At 42.7% G+C, this 26,376-nt stretch overlaps 1 protein-coding gene across 4 annotated transcripts in view; it reads left to right on the top strand.

The window, feature by feature from the left end:
• The window catches only part of CSMD2 (CUB and Sushi multiple domains 2), a 486,383-nt gene that overhangs the window by 58,960 nt on the left and 401,047 nt on the right, over window positions 1-26,376 (top strand). For all 4 annotated transcript variants that reach the window (XM_083625414.1, XM_083625410.1, XM_083625416.1 and 1 more), the window contains exon 2: window positions 10,550-10,766. In XM_083625414.1, coding sequence (XP_083481540.1) covers window positions 10,550-10,766 — 217 coding nt within the window. The remainder of the gene's footprint in view (window positions 1-10,549; window positions 10,767-26,376) is intronic.

Here is a 26,376-nt window from a genome sequence, read left to right as displayed (position 1 = left end):
AACTGTACAATTCTATGCTTCTATCATCCTTCTGTATTTACCACTTTCCAGAGAGAACATTGTATCAAGAAATTTTCTTCCAACATTTAGCTCCCCAAAGAGGCATAAACTAGCCTTACAGGCCGATAAAGAAATAGTAACATTCCTTTGTCTATTCCCAGACTCTGCTCAGGTATTGCATTAGAGCAAGAGCATGGTAACTGTCTCATTTGCAATAACCAGGCAGTAAGCCCAAAACAATATAATGTAGTATAAGATTATGAAAACAACCACTGAAGAGAAAAAGCACAAAATACATGGACACAAATTGTGTCTTTAAAATAATCTATAACAAAAACTGAAAACAATCAAATATATAAATTACTGGCAATTTTGACTCAGAACTTATGTTCCCTTCATTTTTTGAAAACATGTTTTTTTTTCCTCCTGAAACAATATTTTCAACAATACAATAAAATACACATTTACTTTCAGCTCTGCCGAGCCTGTGGCTTCCCTCCCTTCCTTCAGCAGGTTTTCCACTTTCAAGTCCTATCTCACACTTTAGCTCTTTAACCTTTTTTTATTATTTATTTTTTTTAAATAAATTTTTATTGATTTTCCAACATGAATTGAGACACTTCACAACTAACAATACATAGACAAACAAGCATATAAACACGTATAATTTCATAACCTTTTTTTCTTAAACCTTATTTCAACGACTTCCTCATACCTCCCTTTCCTGCATCCCTATTTTAAACTTTTTCAGCAACCCCTAATTTCAATTACTTATGATTCAATTTCTTTGATCCTTTTTCTCTTACCCAATCATTTATCGCTGCAATTCTGTTTTACATTACCCATGACATTTTAGCACTCATTAATTTTACAACAGTTCTTAAGATAAACTTTAAATTTCTTCCAATCTTCTTCCACCGTCTCTTTTCCTTGGTCGCGGATTCTGCCAGTCATCTCGGCCAGTCCCATATAGTCTATCACCTTCGTCTGCCACTCTTCCAGCATGGGTAGTTCTTGTGTCTTCCAATACTTTGCTAAAAGAACTCTTGCTGCTGTTGTAACATACATAAAGAACGTCCTATCTTTCCTTGACACCAATTGGCCTACCATGCCCAGGAGAAAGGCCTCTGGTTTCTTATGAAAGGTACACTTAAGGACCTTCTTAATTTCATTATAGATCATTTCCCAGAAGGCCTTGATCCTTGGGCACGTCCACCAAAGGTGGTAGAAAGTACCTTCAGTTTCATTACATTTCCAGCATTTATTATTGGGCGTATGATAGATTTTTGCAAGCTTGACTGGCTTCTCCTCAGATCGTATAAATCTTTCGCCTTTTAGCTCTTTAACCTTTTGTCCACGTTGTAGGATTTATTTCAGTCCTGCTAGTGTCTTCAGATTTTTGCAATTATTATTCAAATGTACAATAAATTTACTCCAGTCCCTTTGAAATTTTTGATAATCCTGGTCTTGAATCCTGCAGGTCAGTTTGGCCAATTCTGCAAAGTCCATCATCTTTGCCTGCCACTCCGCAATCGTTGGTAATTCCTGTAACTTCAACTTTGGGGCCATTAAAGTTCTCACTGCTACTGTGGCATACATAAATAGTCTTTGGTCTATCTTTGCAATTTCCTCTCCCATCAAACCTAGCAAAAATGCTTCAGGTTTTTTGGGAAAGGTATATCTAAACATCTTTTTAAATTAATTATAGATCAGTTTCCAAAATGTTTTCACTTTGTCACACGTCCACCACATATGGTAAAAGTCTCTGTCCACTTCTTTACATTTCCAGTATGTTTAATCTCTCATCCTATACATTTTAGCTAACTTTACTGGTGTCAAATACCATCTATACATCATCTTCATTACATTTTCTTTTAATGTCATACAAGCTGTGAATTTCAAGTTTTCATTCCACAATTTTGTCAAAGAATTGAACTCAGTATTGTGCCCAAAATCTATTGTCCATTTTATCATCACTTCTTTGATTTCCTCATCTTTTGTATACCATTCTAACAACAAATTGTACATCTTAGATAATAATTTACCTCTGCTTTCCAGCAGATCGATTAGAAATCTTGATTTTTTATTTTCACAACCAACCTTCTTCTTATCAACATTAAAAATATCATTGACTTGATGATATTGCACCCAACCTGTAAAAAAACAAAACTTCAATTTGATCATATAGTTTAAGTTTTAGACTCTAGGTCTATATTCCTTTCAATAATGGTGGTCCAGTTTTGAGGGCTACAGTGAAGAACCTGCCTATGTTATCTGCAAACTTATGTTGAAGTCTGCTATTAAAATTGAAGCATGGAATTCATCTGTGTTCCCCACATGCCAAGAAAGTTCTAGAGAGATAACTTGGAATATTTTATCCCCGTAAATGTTGCATTATAGAAGAACATGGGCTAACATTTCAAATGAGCTGCTTTACAAGGACAAACTCTCAAATGGCAAGTAAACCTGATAACCAATATTTTAAATATTGTCTTCTCATGAACATTTTAATATATTTTAAATATTTTAATATCTTTTAAATATTGCCTTTTCCTGAATCTATTCTATTTGTATTGCATGTTACATGTTGGGACCCCCCCCTCCCCCGATTTTATCTTTGCAGCAAGTCTGAGAGGAAGGTTTTTCTGAGGTACAGGGGCTGACTCAAGGTCATCCAGCAAACTTCAAAGCTTGGGATGTGATTACTGGTCTTCCCATGAGTCCAAACTGACTTCCTTTACGTTTCCTCTGAAAGTCTGAGGAAAAGAGTCCAAGTAGCAGATTTAGTGCTATTCTGAGGAAATCCAGCTTCACATCCTCAAGATAAGACCAATCCCCCAGTATACAGTAGTTTGGTTGTCTCTGGTGTTTATGTCTAAACCCACAGCCTTGAAATTGCAGAGTTAACGCCATGCCGGCATCTGACAGACTTCTCAGCAGCTCCTCTGGTGACGCGGCCTTTATAAATTGCTACTTTCTTAACATCTTTTTGACATTTCCTGATGATTGAAATTAAAAGTATGCTGTAGAGTCAAATGGCTTCGTTCGACTTCGCTCGCTGAACCCTTGCGCTGCCGTCGCGGATGTGACAGGGATGGGAATGTGATTTGACAGTGAGGCTGGAAAATTGAGGGGGTGGTGGCTCCCAGGCCTGTTTTTGAGGCCCTGAGGAAAAGAACGTACATGTTGTCTATTTGCTTGAAGTGATATCTGGCAGAAGGGCGGGGGCACCCCTTTGAAACCATCACCAAGGCATCACAGACAGGTCTGTGAGCCCTGTGCAATAGTAGCACTCCCCCCTCCTGCTCCTTTTTTTTTGTAGTCTTATCAAAACTTGTTTAATTTTTCTTGACAGTCATCAGCTGTTTTTCCCAAGCAGGAACTTCCAAACTTCTCCTCAGAATTTTGCTGTAGGTGGAAGTTGAAGGGAACTGAATTCTTTCCCTTTGAGAATTTGTTGTTCCTTAACTCTTGGCTATAGAATCGTAGAATCGAAGCGCACCCGAAGGGTCATCTAGTCCAACCCCCTCCAATGTAGGAATCTCAGCTGAAGCATCCACGACAGATAGCCATCCAACCTCTGCTTAAAAACCTCCAATGAAGGAGAGTCCACAATCTCCCGAGGGAGACCATTCCAATGTCAACAGCTCTTACTGTCAGAAAGTTTTTCCTGGTGGCCATTTCAACACTCTTCTACCCTCCTATCCTGCTGTTCTTCTTGCTGGAGGAGGGGCCTCCAAATTTGCCACAGATTACTCTTCAGGTGAAATTAGCCTTTCAGTTTTAAAGAAAAATGTCATCTCTGTCCAAGGGCCCCAGGAGCTCAAAAGGGCCTTGAATTGACTCTGTTGTCAACTCACTGTTCCTCTCCGCTGGCCATTTTAGTGGTGGGCAAGTGCCTGTGTTGGCTCCCATTCACAGTGGCCTCTTGCCAGCTTAATTTATCCAAAATGCAATGCCCCGGTATATATATATATATATATATATATATATATATATATATCCCAGCCTATAGATCTCTAAAATCTATAGACCTACAAAATCTGGCATCTGGGGTAAATACTGTGCACTTGAGGTTGTGTGCATGGGGTGGTGGGGGTTTAGCCCATCACTGATACTGTGCCAAGGGCTCCTTAATATCCAAATAGACTTTTGGTAACCTGATGCAGCAGTCTCTTGCTGATTTCTGCTACGGCGAATCCGAGCTAAGTGAGCTAATGTCCTTCTTTGTAACTTTGCCTAGATATGTGAAGGCTGACTGTAAAATGCTCTTAGCACATGCTCAGAAGTGCTCCTTTATTTTTACTCCACAAGACTGAGTCCCCGAAATGCATATTAAAGCTTTAGGCTTTAGCTTAATGGACTGTTGGTGGACTTTGGTGGGTGACTATCACAATTCAGCCCCCCCCCCATTTCCAGACCACCCTTCTCTCCACGTGGTTAGAGGACTAAAGCAAGGGCATGGTCCTGATCTGTGTGTTGTACTGATGACCATTTGAGAAAGGCCCATCATTGCTATGGAGGCCATGAATTCCCAAGCCGGACTTGAGGCATCCTCAACACGGATGTAGAAGTCACCCAAGACCACAGTTCTGGGTTCTTTCAACGCAACACCCAAGACAACCTCAGCCAGCTCAGTCAGTCAAATACTAACCTGTCTCTCTGGGCCCAACACCAGATGGAAGCCCTCCAGTTCCACACCAAGGGAGAGGGATTTCCTGATGGTATGAAGTGAACTCCTGTGGACTACAACAACACAACCTGCACCACCACCGCAACTTCATTCCAGGCTGGGCTTTGGTTGCACTGAGTAACTGGGTGGGAAGAGCTGAGTCAGATTTGGCCCACCAGGTTCCCCCACCCAGATCTTGGTGATGCACACCAGGTCAGCTTGCTTATACACAATCAAATCATGAATCAGCATGTTTTTATTACAGACTGACCAGTTATTCAGCAGCAGGACCACCCAACTGTTAGGGGCAGTGGTAGAGCATCTATTGTGTGCCCAGGCGGAGACCCCCGACCCCAAGAGCCACCCGGAAGAAATGAATGACTCATGACAACGTGTTGTGGGATTAAATTGGCCACAACTTTTTGTAAACTTTCCTTGGCTTAGGAATTGGGCGTGTATCCCTCCCAGTCCCCAGCCGGGGATCTGAGGCACATCAGGGTAGTCAGGTCTGTCTGGGAAGTGGGCTGGCTCTGGAAGATGTTTGTTTACTCAGAGTGCCCGCCCCCATTTCTCCGCAGCACTGGGGAGTTCACTGACCACCTTTCAGTGTATGGCCAGTGACTCCCCACTGACTCAGCCCCTTTAATGGAGAACCCTGGGATCGTGGGGGGCGGGGGAGGCATCACTGCTTCACCCCTCCCCCACACTTAGGGAAGATAGACTAGGATTCCGCCCAAAGCCTAAAACTGCCAAAGTTGTGACATCTGCTACGGGGAAGGCGAAACCTGCCAATGCAGGGAAATTCCTTCCCTGTCCCTTAACAGCAACCATCCTAAGACTGTAGCAGCACCTGCATACCTGTGGTGGGGGATATCAGGCACAAACACCAATCGTCATCCCTTCAATGTCTTCCTCTGTAATGCCTGGCAGGGCAAGAAGCCCAGAATAAAATTTAAAATATTAACTGATGTAAAGGAAAGAGGTGGATTTGCCCTGCCAGACCTTAAACTCTATTATGAATCAGCAGCATTCTGCTGGTTGAAAGAATGGCTGCTTCTTGAGAACACAGACATTTTTGGATTTAGAAGGTTTTAATAATGTTTTTGGGTGGCATGCATATTTGTGGTATGACAAGGTTAAAGCACATAAAGCATTTAAAAACCATATTGTTAGAAAAGCATTGTTTTATGTCTGGATAAGATATAAAGACTTACTTGAAAATAAAACCCCAAGGTGGTTGTCACCGATGGAAGCGAAGGCTCAGAAAAAGCTCAATATGGAGGCCAAATGGCCGAAATATTGGGAAATTTTGGAACAAGAAGGAGACAAATTGAAATTGCAGAGTTTTGAGAAATTAAAAGATAAAGTGCGAGACTGGCTTCACTATTATCAAATCAGGGAGGCTTATAATTTGGACAAAAAAATTGGCTTCCAGGTGGAAAAATCAAAATTGGAAACAGAACTGTTAGATCCCAAAACAAAGATACTTTCAAGAATGTATAACTTGCTGTTAAAATGGAACACACAGGATGAAACGGTTAAGTCTGCTATGATTAAATGGGCACAAGATGTTGGACATAACATTATGTTTGCTGACTGGGAACAGTTGTGGACCACAGGTATGAAATTTACGGCATGCAATGCCCTAAGAGAGAATATTATGAAAATGATATACAGGTGGTACATGACACCAGTCAAGCTTGCAAAAATCTATCATCTGCCAGATAATAAATGTTGGAAATGTAAAGAAAATGAAGGTACATTCTTTCACCTTTGGTGGACGTGCCCAAAGATTAAAGCTTTCTGGGAGATGATCTATAATGAAATGAAAAAGGTATTTAAATATACCTTCCTGAAGAAACCAGAGGCCTTCCTCCTGGGCATAGTCGGCCAATTGGTGCCAAAGAAGGATAGAACTTTTTTTATGTATGCTACAACAGCAGCAAGAATACTTATTGCAAAGTATTGGAAGACACAAGATTTACCCACCCTGGAAGAGTGGCATATGAAGGTGATGGATTATATGGAACTGGCGGAAATGACTGGCAGAATCCGAGACCAGGGAGAAGAGTCGGTGGAAGAAGATTGGAAGAAATTCAAAGACTATTTGCAGAAATATTGTAAAATTAATGAATGTTAAAATGATGCTGGATTGAAATTAGTGGCCTTAGCAACAAGGATAATAAGAATATGTAAAAATGGATTGATAACGGATGAAAACATACAGTTATAATGTGTTGAAATACGGAGTTAAGATAAATGAAAGAGGGTAAGGATTTGCTGAACTAACCATGTGAACGGGAATACAAAAAAGGGAGGTGTGAGGAGGTCAGGGAAATAAGTAAACGAAATTTAAGATATGAAAAAATTGATTTGTTTTTAAATTTTTCTATTTTTTTTAGGTATTTTGTATCTTTTTTTCCTATGTATTTTTGTATTTTTTGTATTTTTCTTCTTTTTCTTCTCCTGTCTTCTTTTTATTCTGTAATTCTCTGTTTTTTTGTAAAACTTCAATAAATATCTTTTTTTAAAAAATGTAATGCCTACCCATCCCCTCAATCACTTAGACTCAGTATGACCCATGCAACTGTTTGGCACAGGATGCCATTATGGCCACTCACATAAAATGGCTTCAGAAAAAGATGAGATTGATTAGAGAAGGAAGGGACTTCTTTATGGCTACCAGTCAGGAACTCCAGAAACACCCCTTCCACTTTCAGCCACAGTATGGATCTAACTTGGGAATGCTTGAGGAATGCAATCTTTGTGACATGGACTGACCTAATCTGCACCTCCCAAACTAATGTGCAGATCTGAACATAGCTGTCACCAACTTTCATACTCATCCAAATGCTGCAGCTCAGTTCTTGGCTCACAAAAAGCATCGACATGTGTTTAGAAATGCATATTCAAATGTGGGTTTTCATGTGAGTTTTATTTAAAATGCAAATTATCGTGGAAAAAGAACAGAACAGGTTTATGAGTGAACACATTTACGAGTGACAGACGGATTGGAAAGAAACTGATCCTGTGCCTAATCTGATTTAGGGGAGGGATCGATGATCCCATTGTGTGCTTCTCAGCGGCTTGTGGTTGGCTGTTGTCAGCAGATAGAATGCTGAGAAAAATAAAGATTTCTTTTTATTGGAACAGCATCTAGCAAGCTATTTATATATCGGTCACCTTGGTACATTTCTGTTGTAAAGGCACTGTAATTTCGCTTTGCTGATCTGACTTAACTGTGTGACTCATTAGTGTCTTGCCCCTCTGGAGCAATCCTAATAAATATGATCATTTGCCTAATCCAACTACAGACAGGCTCCCTCCTTGGGATAAATATGGCAACTGAAGATCTATGGAAGGGAGCAATGGAAGTCCAGCAAGCAGACAGTCACGGAACTGGAGTCAAAGCTTTCAAAAGACAAATATGCACCCCTCCCCAACAAAAAGGACATAAAGCTATGGGTTTCTTTTTGTGGTGCCAGAGCAGGTCAAACAAATTACGTCTGGTTCTAATGAATGCTCACATTTAGTTTAGTTCCTTGGTGTGTTTGTGTGTGTTTTGGATGTGGTGTAGTCAATCAGCCTGGTGTTCGTAACTCCACTGGCAGTGTTTATGAAAAGCAGCAGCAGCAAGCAGAAAGAAATATTTTAAAAAATGCCATCACTGCCACAGATCAATGCATTTTAAAATTAAAATGGCTCAGCATTTATCATGTGCAAGGAGTGAACCAAGCCAGACTCTTGGGTGATGGGGAGACAGTAGTTATTGCATCAGGACAAAGCCTCACAGTGGCTTTGGGTTTTTAAATGTGGTTAATTTTTATAATGTGTTTGTTTCACTATTTATATGCTGCCTTTCAGTGCGCATTTTGTTCAATGGCTGAGATCTTGGTTTTGTTCCTGTTGGCAGGAGTATTCCCTGCACAGATTTACACTCATATGCAGGGATGCCAACAGGATTTCCTGGGCCCAGTACACTGTGTGTGGATTGGGCCTCTGGCATCCCACCGCCTCCCCACATCTGTTAAGAATTGCTGCATATGTACATGTAATGACTTAACCTAGCCTACCTCACAGGGCTGTTGCAAATATAAAAGGGGGCGGGGAGGAAAACATCCACAACCTTGAGTTGCTGGGTGGAAAATCAAGATACATATCTATGCCCCCTTTGGCAGCTTATGCTCACTAGACCTGTTGGGCTGCTAGGTGGTTACAGGGATGTGACTAATGATAAATTTTAAAATGCTAATAATGAAAAGTCTGTTTCCTGCCTGCCTGTCTCTGATTTTGAATGGGTGTGTGGGGTGGGAGGCAGGTTTGGAATTAGGAAAAAAAAACGCCCTAAAAATCAAGGAAAAAGGAATCTGGGACACAACCAGACATTACATGTAGATCCGCAGCAGATCTAATGTGTAGCTGCCTGCTGGGACTAGCTTGTATGAGTGAGGCGTTCAGGCAGGTTGCAATTCATGCTCTCCTGCTGCATGTAGTCTTTGCACACTTGAGTTCTCCTTTGAACTATCCTCTTTTTTCTAAGAGCGTTTTAAATTTACCATATTGTTTTATAGTCTCTTATCCTTTCTTTGGCGATCACTCGTAGCCGAGTAAGATTGTCTTCCATAAACACGGTTTATCCTTACAGCAGACCTGTAAAGTGGAATGTAGTGCAGTTTTAGCAAAACAAAAGGAACTGTGACTAATAAAAGAAAAATATTATGGCATAAGCTTTATTTGGCTATTGGATGCCTCATTCCTCATAATCTTTGTACGTTTATGTAATTATACATTTGCTCACCTTCAAATTACTACCGGGCTATTGCTTTATTTCTGCTATCCCTTTGGCTGATAGGGTGCCAGAGCAATGTAACAATGAGTAACGCATAATGAGCCTGTGGCAGCAGAAATGTTCAATTAGGTCTCTGGATCTGATGGGCTGACTTAAAAAAAGTTTGAAGACAAGACTCTTGCCAATTGGCTTATTGAGAAAATTGATAGGGCTCATGAGCAAGATAGTACTATTACACTCATGCTCTGCTTGTTAGCTTCCTATAGGCACCTGGTTGTCCACAGTGAGAAGAGAATGCTGGACTGTAGAGGTCTTTGTCTGATCCAGCAAGGCTGCTCTTATGTTTCTTTGTTCAGAAAGCAGTGAAACAAACAAAGGCATTTATGGTGGCTGCTGTCATCTTATAGCACTCTCACTCCAGAGTTTCCCAAATTCAATCCAAGTCCACAACTTCCTTGTGAAACTTACATCTTTAGGAGTGGTCCACATTCCTTCCTCTGATTGCTTCGCAACAGCAGTGGATGTTAGCAGAAGTTAAGAACTCCCTCCATGCTTTGTGTTCCAACTTTCTTTAGAAACAACCAATTGATTTTTTAAATTGAGACCTAAGAGTGTGGGGCTTCTGTTGGCCTTGGACTCCCTCCAAAGTGTGACCTCTTTTTCACATCTGCCAGTGGTCCTGCTCATGTGGTTCCCCTACCAGTGAAGGATTGGAAGGGAGAGAGAGATGACTCTTGCTGATTCCCTTTTCAGCCCCTTCCATTTCCACAAATTAGAGAGAGGTGGCACAAGGAGCTGAATGAACAGGGGGAAAATTGCCCCTCAACAAGACTTTTGTCAGCAGGATCTCCTGCTCAATATGTTCATGAACGAAAGAAGCACTTGCCTTCATGATAGTCTAGTTCAGATCAAATCCATTGAAATCAATTAGTTGTTTTGTGGCCTTTGAGTTTATGGGGGAGCTAGTCATTACTATGATTGGGCTATAATCTCCTAATGATTCAGTGATGGCTCTTGTGTTGCACAGCTAAAATCCTGTAGCAATAATGCAGCTTCTGTCATATTTTCTCCTTTCCTCTTCTCCCCAGCCCAGAACTGCAGTTACGTTTTGCGAGGTCCAAACGGGACAATACAAAGTCCAGGATTCCCGTACGGCTATCCAAATTATGCAAACTGTACATGGACAATCACCGCCAAGGAGCAGAACAGAGTGCAGCTTGTATTCCAGTCCTTTGCGCTAGAGGAAGATTTTGATGTGCTGTCTGTCTACGATGGGTTGCCTCAGCAGGGAAATCTAAGAACGAGGTATGAAAAAGGAGGGTTTTTTTTAAAAAAAAATCTGTCATTCAGAGAAGGGAAATGTTCACAAGCACATTAAGATGTCTGTTGGTTGGATTAGAACACTTTGAATGAAGGTTTTATGTTTCAATAAAAGCAGGTCCTAGCTCTATTTCTGTAAAGTTATCTCAGCTGTCTGGATTTCACACACTTGATAAGGCCTCAAAAATATTGCTAAGCATGTTCGATGGCATAGTGTTATCAGTGCAGTTGCTGCCTGAGACATCTGGAAAAGTTAATTAGAAGTTGTTGCTAGAGGAACTGAGCTTGGAGAGGAAGCTTTCTAAAAGTCAAGTCCCTCCCCTCCCTGCAACCCCATCTTTAGGGATAGCAGATAAATAATTGGCAATTTGTGAAACTCTTAAAACTGAGAGGTTTTGCACTCCCTCTCCAGTCTTTGAAGTCTCCTTCTTCAAAACCTTATACTGTTCATTTTATATATTAAAGTATTTCTATACCAATATATCATAAAATATCAGGGTGCTTTGCAGTTAAAATATAAAACACAGAAACACAGTGTTGTTTTTTTAAAAAAATAAAAATTAAAAATACAGATAATAGTTAAGATGACTGGGAAATCAATTTTTTTAAATAATAATAATAAAAGCCACAAAGGTGTGTCACCATAAAATGGTTTTCAAGAGATGCCTGAAAGTCAAAAGCAAGGATGCCTGTGAAATCTCTGCTGGAAGAATGTTACACAACATGGGACTAACAGCACGAAATCCCTGATTTCTACTTGAAGTCTGGCCCCCTGTAACAACTAGCAATGCTCCAGATGGTCTAAGTGATCAAACTGGAATATAAGAGGTCATGCTAGGATATATCAAGCTGAGATGTATGTAGTCAGGAAAGGTTTGGCTTCTTGGACTTTGGTCCCCACTTCCTGGAGGAAGGACTTCCTGGAGGAAGGCTAGAGATGGGCTGCATGTTGCATCTCACAGCAGTTGGCAATAATGTGTTTGCTAAGAGCCTCATGAACCTGATTAGGAGAGCCATAAACTAAATCCTGAGGGGGAGGGAGACAATATTACAGATAACAGGCGAACACATGGTACTGGAGATAATAGCTTCATTGTTGCACAGGAAACTGAGGTGGTGGTACAGAAACTTGCCAAAAGGCAGGAAACTACAAGAAGGAAGCAGCTTGTGGTGTCAGTTTTCTCTATACTAATGCACAGAGTATGGGAAACAAGCAAGAAGAATTGGAGCTTTTAATACAGGATGGCAAATATGACCTGGTAGGCACTACTGAAACCTGGTGGGATGAGACTCATGACTGGAATATATGAATTGAGGGGTATAACCTGTTTAAAAGGAATAGACCAAACAAGAAGGAAGGAGGAGTAGCGTTATATGTAAAGGATGTGTATACTTGTGAAAAGATCCATGACCTGGAGCACAGAAGGCAGATTGACAGCATATGGAGGAAAATTGTAGGAGAGGGAAACAACAGTGACATTACTGTGTCACCTCCAAGCCAGACTGAAGAATTAGATAATGCCTTCCTAGAGCAGATTATCAGACTTTCAAAACGGAGAAATATAGTAGTCATAGGAGACTTCAATAAACCTGATATCTGTTGGAACTCAAACTCTGCCAAGAATGTTAGATCCAACAAATTCCTAAATTTCCCCACTGACAGTTTCATTTACCAGAAGGTGGAAGAAGCAACAAAGGGAACATCTATCTTGGACTTGGTCCTCACTAAAATGGAGAGTCCTCAACAAAAGAGAGAAACTGGTCGATGAAGTGGAAGTACTGCAAACCGTGGGAAGAATTGATCATGTCCTCTTGGGTGTCATGATACAGAGGAAAGAGAAAGCTGAGTGTAATTGGATGTGCACTCTTGTCTTTAAAAAGCTTCAAAAAGCTGAAAGAACTACTGGGTGAGATCCCATGATCAGAAATACTACCAGCCCCATGATTCTCAGCGGGCAATGATTCCATACAGGTCATTTGCTACTGAGTGTGCAACCACTTAGGGAAGAAGGGGCCAGGGGGAAAAGAGTGTTGGCTAAATTAGATTATGCTTTCTAAGTGCTTGTACTGAACACATGAAAATCCCTCAGAGGGGTTTTGAGCATGGAGTACGGATCACTTGAAGAGCACAGTTTGTTGTTTGGGACAAGCAGCAGGATGCTCACACATTCCTTGTCAGTACACCAGCCCCCTACTCTGTTTCTTGGTTATTTCCTCAGAGTTTAACAAAAGCACGTTCATTATGCCAAGTTTATTACACAACAGCATTTGATTTGCATTTCATTCAGATTGCAGAGTTTCCTAGTGCCAGACTCCAAGTATAGTCCAGCAGATGATTTCCAAATATGTGTGGCTGTAGCTCAGTAGTGAATCCCATGCTTTATGTGCAGAAGTTCCAGCCCCAGTCTTTGACACCCCTGTCTACATGGACCTCAGGCAGCAGAGCTGGAAGACTGCCTGACACCTTAGATAATTGCTGTCTATCAATAGTTTGACAGTGTTGATGTGAGATGGGCCACATGTCCACTTTGTACAGTAATCTGGGGAGCAGCATCCTGAAAAGGTCCAGGTGGAAGCTGCAGACTGCCTTTAGCAGGAAAATTTCATTGAAGAACTGAGTATTTTCAGTCCTCTTGTCGCATCCTCATGCCTTGGCTCCCTAGCCGATGGAGATCTCACTATGACAAAAACTTCAGAACCAAGCAAAAGCTATGATAATGGAGGGCCATGATCTCCCATCATTGATTTGAGGCAGGAATTAACTGGGTGGATTTCTGTGTGACCCAATTATGTGCACAAGGTCAGATGTTGACAACTTTTAATGGTCCCCTCTGGCCTTGAAGTACTCTGAAAGTTATCATGTGTTACATTATACAGTAAGCCATTTGCTCTCTGGTGTAACTTCAGAACAAGTCCCACAACCTTTGAGTGTCTCTGTTAGCTCAACTGGAAGAATCTGGGTTAAAGAAGCAGAAGTTACAGTGGAAACCAGCTGCTCTGCTGGTGTGAGAGATGAGCAGAGCGGTGCCAGTAAATAAATTATACCTTTTGCTTATGACAATGGAGCTTTCACTTCCATTCTTTTTATTATCTTTAAGAGCAAGTTTGTGCAAATTTCTTACTTTATTATTTAATTCCTAAAAGAGAAGGGCTGTAGCTCAGTTGTACAGCATCTGCTTTGCATGCAGGAAGTCTCAGGTTTAATCCCCAACATCTCCAGTTAGGGCTGGGAAAGCCCCCGTCTGAAATCCTTGAGAGCCACAGCCAGTAAATGTACTAGACCAGGCATCCCCAAACTCAGCCCTCCAGATGTTTAGGGACTACAATTCCCATCATCCCTGACCACTGGTCCTGTTAGCTAGGGATAATGGGAATTGAAATCCCAAAACATCTGGAGGGCCGAGTTTGGGGGTGCCTGTACTAGACAATACTAAGCTAGATGGACCAATGCTCTGACTTGGTTTAAAGCATCTTCTTTGTCCGTGTAGGTGGTGGCACCTTATTCTAAGAAGTCCTTTGGTGGTATTCAACACTGACAATAATAATAATGGAATTTATATACTATCCTAGACTCTCAGGGCGGTTCACGGAACAAAATCAAAATAGAAAACCACAAAATATATAATCAAAATAAAAACAACAACCCACATCCCCCAACAGTGAAGTCTAGTTTCCTTTTGAGTGAGGTACAGTAATGAAGAGGGATGCAGGTGGCACGGTGGGTTAAACCACAGAGCCTAGGACTTGCTGATCAGAAGGTCAGTGGTTCGACTCCCCACAACGGGGTGAGCTCCCATTGCTCACTCCCTGCTCCTGCCAACCTAGCAGTTCGAAAGCATATCAAAGTGCAAGTAGATAAATAGGGCGGGAAGGTAAACTGTGTTTCTGTGCACTGCTCTGGTTCTCCAGAAGCAGCTTAGTCATGCTGGCCACATGACCCGGAAGCTGTACGCCGGCTCCCTCAGCCAATAAAGCGAGATGAGCTCCGCAACCCCAGAGTCGGTCACGACTGGACCTAATGGTCAGGGGTCCCTTTACCTTTACCTTACAGTAATGAAGATGCCTGGTGTCTTATTGCTACATTTCTTACTCTCAGATATACAAGCAGATTGGAAGTAAGGGGACTTATAAAAACAAGGTGGAAATCCACCAAATCTTACATTGGATTCTCATCAACAAATAATAATCAGCTCCCAGTCAGTGAACATAAACTCATCAGCACTGGGCATTAGCAACAAATCAGCAGGAACACCTGGTCATCCTTGTTCTTCAGCAAACATTTTGACTGATTCTCTTGAAAAACAAGTGAAGTGGGAAGTGAAGATGCTTATTCGAAAGAGACATTATTGAATGTGTGCTTTCAGTGACCCTCATTCGTATGGAACTGATTGGACTTTGAAACTCACTTGGAGTTATGTAGTTGGGTTTAGTTATTCCCTTGTTTTATTGAACCAACCATAACCAAGCTGTGAAGTTGTTTATGGAGTGTGAGTTTCCATATTAACAAAATGAGCATGGCCTCCTAATTTTTCACCTGTTTTGGTGACAGGGAGCCCTGTGCATTAGCTGGCTGCTTGTAGGTGACTTAAATCACTTTTTAAAGAACAACAAGAGTAACATGCACTGCCCTGGCCCCATCCTGCAAAACCATTGAGGTGAATGTCAGCGATGGTGCTACCAGAAGACCAGTCCCTTAGTGCCATGCCAGTCACTCCTGAAGAGAAGGCAGGCAGGCAGAGTTTAGCTAAGCGCACAAACTTCAAATTAACTTGCAATCGATCGTGGTTTGAATAACAATAATATTAGCTAGGGGCCATGTAAGGCTTGGTGCACATCCAGTCTTTTCAAACCTATCAGATTCACTTTCTAAACTGCCATATATTTGTGGCAGCACAACTTAAAGCAAAATGTATTTTAAAATATCTCTTTGGGGTTTTTTTCCCCTGAAGGGGGAAACCTTTGTGTATCCCCATGTTAACCCTAATCCTCTATGTGGTTACCTGGAAGTTCCATTAGCTTAAATGAAACAGACAGAGCAATCGAAACTATAGGCATGATTTATGTCTGCTGGCAACATCCCAACTTAAAAACTTCATTCAAACCCTGTTCAGAATCATCTGGGAGGGTCTGATGCTAGCAGAAATCGCCTGAGCCCAGTGGAAGAAACACAAAGATCCATACAGCACCCACAGCAACACCACTGATGTCACAGAATCAGCACACACTGCTCACTTGGCATGCACAGCACCCCCACCACACACAATCATGAATGAACATGGACAAACACCCTCCAGGTACAAACAGGTATATATGGCACAGCCAGAACACATATACAAACAGCAAGACCAAGCAGAATATTAAACAGACAAAGACCTGCCCAAAGTCCCTAGTGCCCAGTGATGGCAGTCTCTCACACACAGGCCAAGAAACAAACACCACAGATGGGGAGATGTTCAAGTAAGGTTTGCTGCAAGCATGGAAGGCGATGCAGCCCCCAAATGGCACAGCAGCTCAGAGCAGAGACAGGCAAATCAAACACCCTCTCTCATAGCAGGTCTTGATAAACGTTCATCACACTCTGCTGAAGGGGACCAGAATGGCTGCAAGAGGCGGTGACTGTGCTGCAAACCCTCTGTAAGAACGTTGCTATTGTCTGCAGCTGTATCTTCCCAATGCCCCCCACAGTGTGTTGCCAGTGCCAAGTTTAAGTGGTCAATCTCCCCACTTCCCCCTCTTCCTTTTTGAGGGTATGGTGATGCTGAGCAGATCCTGTGGGCACTGACAGCATGCATCTATGCCAGCATAGGTTTTCCTCTGCTGGATGGGTGATCTCTCTCTCTCATATATACCAGTATGTATATACACATACCAGCATACCTGGGGCTTTAGTTTTCTAGTAAATATACTTAAGATTGCAGCTTTAGTTGATGTCCCATCCTGAAAAATGAATTTAAAAAAGAGTTTAACCCATGTCTCATTGTTCTGTGCTTTATCAGCATTTTGATTTTGGTTCTACTAATATTTTTTTTCTGCATCCTTTCTTCATAAAACTTTTTTAAAAACGAAAAAAAACTCACAGCTGTTGCCAATACAGAATTTTTGTTTCTTTTCTAAGCTATCAATTTTACGTGCCCCCCCAACTTCCTCTCTCTGCTTTCCAAATGTACTCCATTCATCATCTGCCTGCTAGCCTTGAAGATGGATGACTGTACATCATTTATCAAAGCTCATGCCACCAACTTGCTGGCCAGAAAAGGGGAGCAGGGGAGGACTATAGAGGAAAGTTTCTGGAAGGAAAGATGAACAGGTCCATCGATGAAACATGCTTCAGTCAAGTGTATAGGATGAAGCCCCATCTGCATTTGATTTCTTCTTTTTAATGGAGAAGGTTGCTCTTTGGAGCAGAAATGTGGCAGAAGGGAGAAAGTGCATATCCCTTTTCAAAGATTGTTTTTCTGGTTATAATTTCCCTGCCCCAAATGCTTTCCCTCTGTGCATCTCCTTTTCCTGCATAGGGATGGGGGAGAAATTTGATGTAGTTTGCATTTAAAGGTGAACTTACCTAATTTACACATTGAATTGAAACATAGGCAACTTTTGAAATTCACACTTCTCTGAATTTTGCAATGCAGTTCTTAAGCTAAGTAATGCGTACAAAAGTGAATATACATTGCTGGTAAAGTGCACATAAAAATGCATGTTTTTGCAAAAAGGTACAAAATGTGTTATGTTATGCGAAATTGGCAAAAAAATGTGTATATTAAGCAAAATAACCTAAGTAAAATTGGGAGAAATTAGCACTAAAATGCAGATTGATCTTGATGAGAACTGAATTCAGGATTGGAAAAATGAGAAACTGAAATTGGTTCAGGGGAAGATGTCATGAAGTAACTCTCCTCCAAGAGAACCTTTTTTGGGTTAGGAAGAAAATAAGGGAGACAGTCTGGGTAGGTTGCAAAGCACTGGATACATTTTAATGAGGAAACAAACACACAAAGACACACACACATAGCATTGTCAACCACCGTGCAGCCATATGGTAAACTCAATCCTGCACACACCAAGATTCTAAAGAATTTCTAAAGTCCCCTTTACACAAGGCAGAAAAACATAAGCCTCTACATATGAGGTCCACTCAGCTCTTTGAATGACAAATGTTAGTAAATGTTTCACTTTAGATTTAGTTTCTAACAGGAGCGCACCCGCTCAGAGAGCCAGCCAGTCAGCCATTCCCTCTTCCAGGTTACTCCACTCTTTTCTTCCCACCCATTCCCCATTTTTCTTTTCCAATTGACTTTCCACATTCCATGGCTACTTAGCACGCTCCATCTTCCTTGGACTGTTTGAGAACATAGTTCCTCCTCACACACTTAAGATTAGTTGTTCTTTTTTCCTTTTTGATACGTTTGCAGTCTCAGGTTCCCCAGGCATGCATTTACCTGCTCTTGTTCCCTTGTTCCCCTGCATTGGTTTCTTTCCGTTGCCAATCACCACCTGACACCTGAAGAAGGAAATGATGGAGCCATATAAATTGAGGTTGGAACAAGAGCCTATGTTTTGATATCCCTTCTCCCTTGTTGTCCATGTTCTGATTATGGACCCTGACATCAAAGAGGAAACATTTGCTAGCACTGCTACTGTAAGATTAGAGGAAACAGTAGAATCTCTTATCCATTATTCAGTGAGCATCTGTTGGCATTCGTGTGCTGTTCAATGGCAGCCGCTGAGCCCGGTGCCAGAAACATACATCATTTGTTAATGGAGAAATGCCCTCGTCAGATCTGCGAATGAGTGCTATTGGCTTTTAAAGCGTCTTAAATGCTTTTGCAGCTGTAAAACTTGGCCTCCTCAGCAGTGTGATCAACCGATGAGAGACATAATTTTATTATTGTTGTCATTATTGTTAAACAAAACTTTTATTGTGTGATTGTGTGAAGGGAGGATCAATTATTAACCAGGTTGGTCAGTGTAAAGATCATTGGCAAATTACCTGTTTACTTGTTTGATTAATCTTGTAGTTATTCTTGCAAGAGAATTGGGCTTCAATGATTTACAGTTGTATGTGCTGAAACCTTGAAAGTTTTCAAGGATAGCCCCAGATAGAGTCCACTGGAATCATATAATCAAGAGGTTAGTAGAGGATGCACGACTGTAACTAAGCCATTTCAGGAACGGCAGTAGCTACTGAACCAGCCATAGCTAGGTAAAGGTGCTTCATGACATTGGAGACAGCTGGGCTCCAAAAAACACCAGTGACTCCAAGAGCACCTGCAAGCTATAAACCTGCTTGCTCAGCAGGAGTGCAACACTATCCATAGCAGGCTGTCTACCCAATGCATGAACTTTTTAGTTTAGAGAAAAAGGTGAGTAAGAGGCAACATGATAGAAGTTAAAAATTAAGCATGAGGTGGAGAAAGCAGAGAAAAGCTTTTCTCCCTCTCAGTGATGGAATTTGTGTTCCTATAGTGAAACTGAATGTTGGAAGATTTGGGACAGATAAAAAAAGTAATCCTTCATGCAGCGCATAGTTAAACTTTGAAAGCTGCACCCCCGGGAGGTAGTGATGGTCATCAACTTGGATGGCTTTAAAGGAGGATTAAACCAATTGATGGCAAGTAACCATGATGGCTAAAGGGACACAGGGGGCGCTGTGGTCTAAACCACAGAGCCTAGGGCTTGCTGATCAGAAGGTTGGCAGTTCGAATCCCCATGATAGGGTGAGCTCCCGTTGTTCGGTCCCTGCTCCTGCCCACCTAGCAGTTTGAAAGCATGTCAAAGTGCAAGTAGATAAATAGGTACCACTCTGGCGGGAAGGTAAACGGCATTTCTGTGCGCTGCTCTGGTTCACCAGAAGCAGCTTAGTCATGCTGGCCACATGACCCGGAAGCTGTCGGCGGACAAACGCCGGCTCCCTCGGCCAGTAGAAGAAGAAGAAGAAGAGTTTGGATTTGATATCCCGCTTTATCACTACCCAAAGGAGTCTCAAAGCGGCTAACATTCTCCTTTCCCTTCCTCCCCCACAACAAACACTCTGTGAGGTGAGTGAGGCTGAGAGACTTCAGAGAAGTGTGACTGGCCCAAGGTCACCCAGCAGCTGCATGTGGAGGAGTGGGGAATCAAACCCGGTTCACCAGATTACGAGTCCACCACTCTAACCACTACACCACACTGGCTCTCCAGTAAAGCAAGATGAGCGCTGCAACCCCAGAATCGTCCGCGACTTGACCTAACGGTCAGGGGTATCTTTACCTTTACCTTTAACCATGATGTCTATGCTCTGCCTCCATGATTAGAGGCGAAAATGCTTTTGAATGCCAGTTGTTGGTATCATTTGCACTTCCATTTTTAAAAAGGTTTTAAAGGCTGCAATATCCATGATGGATCTTGCACACCATGTCTGTTTTGGCTTTTAGGTACTGCAGGATCTGGGAAAGCTCCCAGAAACAGTAGGAGTTGACTCAACAAAGCCCAACTGAGTCCTTTTATCCACAAGCAGGGCGTGATGACTGCACTCTTAGAATTCTGGGTCCATGCTGCGTGCTTTGTCACCAGGGAATCCCTTGGATTGTGTGCTCTCTGCCTTCATCTTTGGGAACTTTGAAGAAACAGTCGTGCTTCTTGAATGGTCAGTTGCTGCTGCCAAGTTTGCCCTCCACAGAATGCTGCTCCTCTAATAGTGTGTTTGGGTTCTTCAGGGGCTATGAGACCTCTTCAGCAGAAGATGGGAATCTGGGTCTGAATCAGAGAGGTCTGGGTTGTAATCCTGTGAAATTTCCCCACTATAGATTTGGAATGACATCATGGTCAGCCTTCAGTAGCCCATGTGGATGTAGATTCATGATGAGCAAGGGGGCCTGGGTTCAGCACAGTTCATCTGGCAATCCTTTGAGTTCCTTGCTAAGCTGGAGACTGAATCTTTACCTCTCCAGTTAAAATGAAATCTTTCTGTGCTATGGATCACTTCATTACTTAACTTGGCTTGCAACCTCTGCAGAATATACAAAATAGCTGTATTCAGGGAAATTATATGTGTCTGCATTAGCTTTTCTGAAATACCAATCTTGCTGTGCTGGAGGGATGTGGGGAGTTTATTGTTTGTCATGTTGCATTGGCTTGCCGGGAGTTAAATGCACTTAACATCTGTGTGCTGCTGTTGGAAAATAATAAACTATGCACTGTTTGTCTCGCGCACATATTCACCTGAGAAAGGTCAGGTAATCAGAGGTCCTGTCATATCACCTTAGGGAGGTTCTGAATATTTATATATGACTTTGACTCCTGCTACTGCACAAGGCAATGGACAGGAAGGACAGTCAATGTTGGTCGGGGGGAAATGATTCGGCACTTTTCTGCAATGGTGAAAAATTTGAGAGTGCATGAAATCAGGCTTTATTTTTCTTATTTGTAAAAAAGGTGTTTAGCACCCCCCCACTTTAGCCAAAGCTTCCAAGGTAGCTGACACTTTTCAAGAACAATTTAGCACAACAGAACTGCAATTAAAGTCATAGTGGGAGAACCACAAAATGAACATAAACCCAGCATAAAAATATGAAAATTAAAACCAGAAGCTCTCAAAAGTTATATATTAAATGTATGGGGAAAAGGTTGTCACCTAGCTCTGAAAAGATAGCAAAGGTAGCTAGATACCAGCTGAGTGTTCCTAGAGTGAGCATTCTACAACTGGGGCACTACCACAGAGAAGGCTCTGTCTCTGTAGCCATGCACCACACAATAACAGGTAACAGTAAGGCTGCATAGGACTCTGAATTGTACCTGGAAACAACTTGAAAGCTAATGAGAGATCTCTCTCAATTAGTTCCAGCCACCTGGAATATATCTAAAAGTAACTCTAAATTTGTTTGATGTATTCTGATCCAACTATAGCCACTTGGTAGGCTCGACACTGAGCTCTAACCTGTGTCTGGTCGGATTCAGAATGAGTTTTCCACCACCAATGCTCTAGCCGTCTCAGCAATTGTTTCATTGCCCTCAGCCCTGGAGAAAACCATGGGGCTGTCCGGGCTCAATGCAATCGGAGAGGGCGCTTCAGTAGCCCTGGTTAACTCCGCATTCCAGTGGGCCACCAGGGAAACTGCAGTTACAAGTAGCAGCATCAGCACTGGTGTTGCCCTTCTGGCCACCAGGTCAGATCCTTTGCAATGCCTGGGACCTAGAATCCATCTGGGCCAGTGTGTATGTGTGGGGCAGTGGCTGCCACCAAAAAACCGTGGAGAATATTTATAGAAAATTCTGCTAAGTGGTCTTTTTTTCTGGGAGGAAAGGGGCTGAGGAACTTCTCAGAATTCCAGCCCCACCCAAAAACATGTCTTTCATGACATTTTTGGCTCAGCTCCAGTCACAACTATGCCCAAGGTGTAACATGACAGCTTAAGGATGGTGAAAGGTAGCAGAATCACAAGTTTTTGTTTATTAGATTTCCGTACCTCAGCACTGATTACCTGGCAGAACACAGTTTTACTGGTTGTGCCAGTCAAATGCTGGCTGGCAACCCTAATTATTTTTGTCAGTTGTCTGGGAGCAAAATCTCCCCTCCTCCAAACATTCAGATTTGTAATTTATCTTCATCTGCCCCTGCCTCTAGCCTTTGTTAGCCATTTAACCTTCCAGTACCATATTTTTCCTCATCAGTCAATGGAAGCACCCGGCTCCCGAACTCTGAGGTGTCACTGTGCTTGAAGGTTTGCAAAAAAACCAAAGACCCTCAAAGTGGTATGAATAGGATGTATTTTTAGCTTCTCCCTTCTCCCATTTGAAAGGAAGGGTCTCCCTAATGCTGACCCCAAATGCTTGCTGCTAGCAGATTTTGCAAATTGCTGCTTCCACACTTAAAAAAGAGAGAGAAAAAGCTGAACAGCTACTCTGTTGCTGTGAATGAATGGGGATTTAGATCATTTTATAAATGTCTCTGTTCCTCTTACAGCCATAAAAATGAATTGTGTTATATAAACACACATACCTGATGATCATTTTGACCTTCAATTAGTGTGGTTAATGAGAGAGACGGCTTGTTGGAGGAGAAAAATAGAACAGGAGATGCAAAATTACTGTTAAAAAGGGCTTGAGAGGAATTATGTAGATGGGTAATGGAAATGGAAGCATAGACTGTAACACAGGCTGTGCATGCTAGAAAAACTGGCATTCTGCACTAAGCAGGGCCCAATTCTGCAACTTGACTTGGCCATGGTGCCCAAAATGCTGGTAAATTCCAGATTGGATTATTGCAATGTACCCTACTTGGGGCTGCCCTTGAAGACGACCCAGAAACTTCAACAGGTCCAAAATGCAGCAGCAAAATTATTGGCAGAGGTTGCTTTTAGAACTCATATAGCCCCTTGTTCTAAAACAGCCACATTGGCTGCCAACTCATTTTTGGGCCCAGTTCAAGGTGTTGACATTAGCGTTCAAAGCCCTAAATGACTTAGGCCCCAGATATCTGAAAGACACCTCCTTCCATACAAACTCAAATAGGATCATTTTTTATTCTGAAAAGATGGAGATACCAGGGAGTGGGAGTAGATGTAGACCCAGTGGCGTAGCGTGGGTTGTCAGCACCCAGGGCAAGGCAAGTAATTTGCGCCCCCTAACCCGGGGCAAGGCAAGTAATTTGCGCCTCCTAACCCCTAACTTGCCGCCGCTGCCAGCTTCTTCTTACTGCTGCCTGGGCTGGGGTATTTACAGTAAGGTAGCCATGGCGGCAGCGGTGGGTCCGTGTTGGGTGATCTGAGGCGAGTTGCCGCTGGCGCTGCCGCCCAAACGACGCCGCTTGCCCGGAGGAGGAGGGCAGAGAGGCGAGGAAAATGCAACATGGCCCAGCAGCTGCAGCAGCGGCGGCGACGGGGGGGCTGGGGGGAGGGGCTGCCTGGCGCGCCCTCCGTGGCCCTGACACGCGGGGACCGCGGCGAGTGCTGAGAGCCGCTGCCTGCCGGACGCCTTCAGCCCGGACGCGCGCACAGCTTGTCGGTTCCGCGAGACATGGGGCTCTGCTACAGCCTGCGCCCAAGGCTCTTCGGCAACTCCGGAGGCGGCAAGCACGCCCCCCCTAGATGTTGCGCCTGGTGCGGCCGGCCCCCCCTGCACCCCCACGCTACGCCACTGTGTAGACCCCTCCCCAATAGTATTCAAAACTGCACCATTTGCAAGGCTGCTACAGAGCTAGTCCTGAAACTGGCGAAGGGGATGGGGTCAGGAACAAGTAGGTAGTGCAGGTCAGGTGAAAGTTAAGATCCAGAGCACCAACCAAATTTCTGAGGGGCCAGTGGCTGGTTCATAGTCAAGCTCAGACAGTTGGTCAGATTGTATGACAAGGCACAGGAGTCTAGAACAGCTACAACTTCTGACGAGTTGCGTAAACTGAGGAATCAAACCCAAGGTAATGTTTATATAAGGCCAGCTGGACTCCTATTTGCTCCCCAGATCACCTGGTCTGGCTGGGCCAATGAGTAGCAGTACCCCCCTCTGACCATTATCTAGGTGGCACAACAGTGTCCCAAAAATCATGTCAATAGCTTCTTTCACCTGACAATTGGCCTGGTGGTACAGGGGATAAGGAACCTGGCTCTTGCTGCCAGAGTCTCTGATGTGAGCTCCCTGGAAACTTACATCACTTAGTTTTTCCTATATAAGTGAATGGCAGCCAATCCTTCCTTTGGGGAATGGCAGAATGGAGACACTGGGGCACAGCATGTCTACCGCCCCTGACAGTGGATGGTCTGACCAACAGGTACCCATTTGGAGATGCAGGCTAAGACCCTGTATATCATACTGCAGGCATCTAGCATTTATTGGCAGTCTTAAATGTTGTGGGAGGCATGTGTAGGCCTGCTTTTGGGGAAAGAATTGTAGCTCACTGGTAGAGTACATGCTTTCTGTTCAGAAAGCCCCAGGTCCCAGTCCCTGCCATCTGCTGGTAGGGCTTGGGATGGGAGAGGCTCCTGTCTTGAAACCTTGTACAGCTGTTGCCAGTCAGTGTGGATCAGATTAAGCAAGTTGAACCCATTGGATTGAGTTGGAATAAAGCAGCTCCCTTTGTTCTGTTGCAGGATGATGGTGACCGGCTCTGAATTTCTCCCTCTCCCTTTCTTTGCCTGCCAAACATAAAGGGTCTCTAGCTGGTAAATAATATGTGCTATTTCCCAGTGATGTAATTGCTTCTTAAATGGAGAAACATGAGCACAGATGCAATGGGGTTTCTGAATGGGCATCACTAAAGTAAAAGGGGTGAGGTTACAAGGGCAAAACCAACTGTCCGTGTAAGAGATGATTTGATTTCCCTCCCACTACTGACACCACTCCTTTGGCTTTTAAGCAATACAGATGGTTAATATTGTACTATCATTGCATATAACTGGAGTTCTATAATATATCGGAGACAGAGACTGTGTAATAGAGAAGTTCACTTATTTCTCAATAAATGATTATACCAGCCTAGATGCATGCATATTTTTGTTTCATATATTATGTGAGGAGAATGGGAGTGTATGCAGGGACGTACACACACAGTAGTCGTGACCTTCAGAGTTTCCCAAGGGAGGCACCTCTTTAGCTGCTATATTTCCCTTTTATCAAAATTAATGGCCGCCTACGAGAAGCAATACAATCTTAGTAGATCATTGGAGATACAATGAAATTGTGGAGTGCTATTGCTAGAGATATCAAATTGCTAGAGATATCAAATGGAGAACTGACAAATCTTTTGCACCCATTGACTTTAATTCATTGCTGCTGCTGGGCTCTCTAAGGGGAGGGAAGAACAATGCAGCTTTGAGAAGCAGCTTAAGAATTGGAAAATAGTGCTCAGAGAGGCAAGCTTCAAACAACCTTTTCTTCATTCAGTATAGAAAACAATCATTGGGTTTTCAGAGCTTTGAAGAAATGTGTTAGCAGCCTCAACTGATGAATGCTTTCTTCCCCGATCCCCAGAAGGTAGGAGGAAGGTGTCTGTACCTTGAGACCTCAGGTGGAGCTGGTAATGGGTTTGGAGTTTTCACAGAAAACCTATGGGAACCATTTGGTTTCATTTTTATTTAAACATTTATACCATGCTTTTTGGGGAACTGCCTCCACAAAGGAGCTTGCAATCTCAAATAAAAGCCAACTCCATCTGAAAATAAAATATAAACAATACAAGATACAACTAAACAATAAACCAGCATAAAATGTGAAGGACAGGGAAAAAATGTAAAGCAAAATACAGATTATAGAAACAACATGAGAACTAACATTTTTTTTTAACACCGTACAAATAAATAGGCTTATCTGGGAAGGCTTGGCAGAAAAATGATTTTCTATAAACACCAAAACCACAAGAAAGTTGGGTCTTGCTGCTCTTCTTAGGGAAGAGAAATCCAGAACTGGTGCCACAATGCTAAAAGTTTGTCTTTGAGTCACAACATGCCTTTCCTATGGCACCTGCACCATTAAGCCTAAGTATTGGTCACTCCATCCCTTCATGATTTACAGCTAGGTTCTGGTCCAGCTGTGCACTGGTACTGGCTTCCCCCTCCTGCCAATTAATACAATGCAAGGGGCAGCCACATGCAGTCAAGTGGGCTATTTGGTGTTTCCTCTGAGTCTT

Source organism: Podarcis filfolensis (assembly GCF_964270895.1).
Source record: "Podarcis filfolensis genome assembly, chromosome: 8".
Taxonomy (NCBI): Eukaryota; Metazoa; Chordata; class Lepidosauria; order Squamata; family Lacertidae; genus Podarcis; species Podarcis filfolensis.
This window is presented reverse-complemented; position numbering and strand designations above follow the sequence as displayed.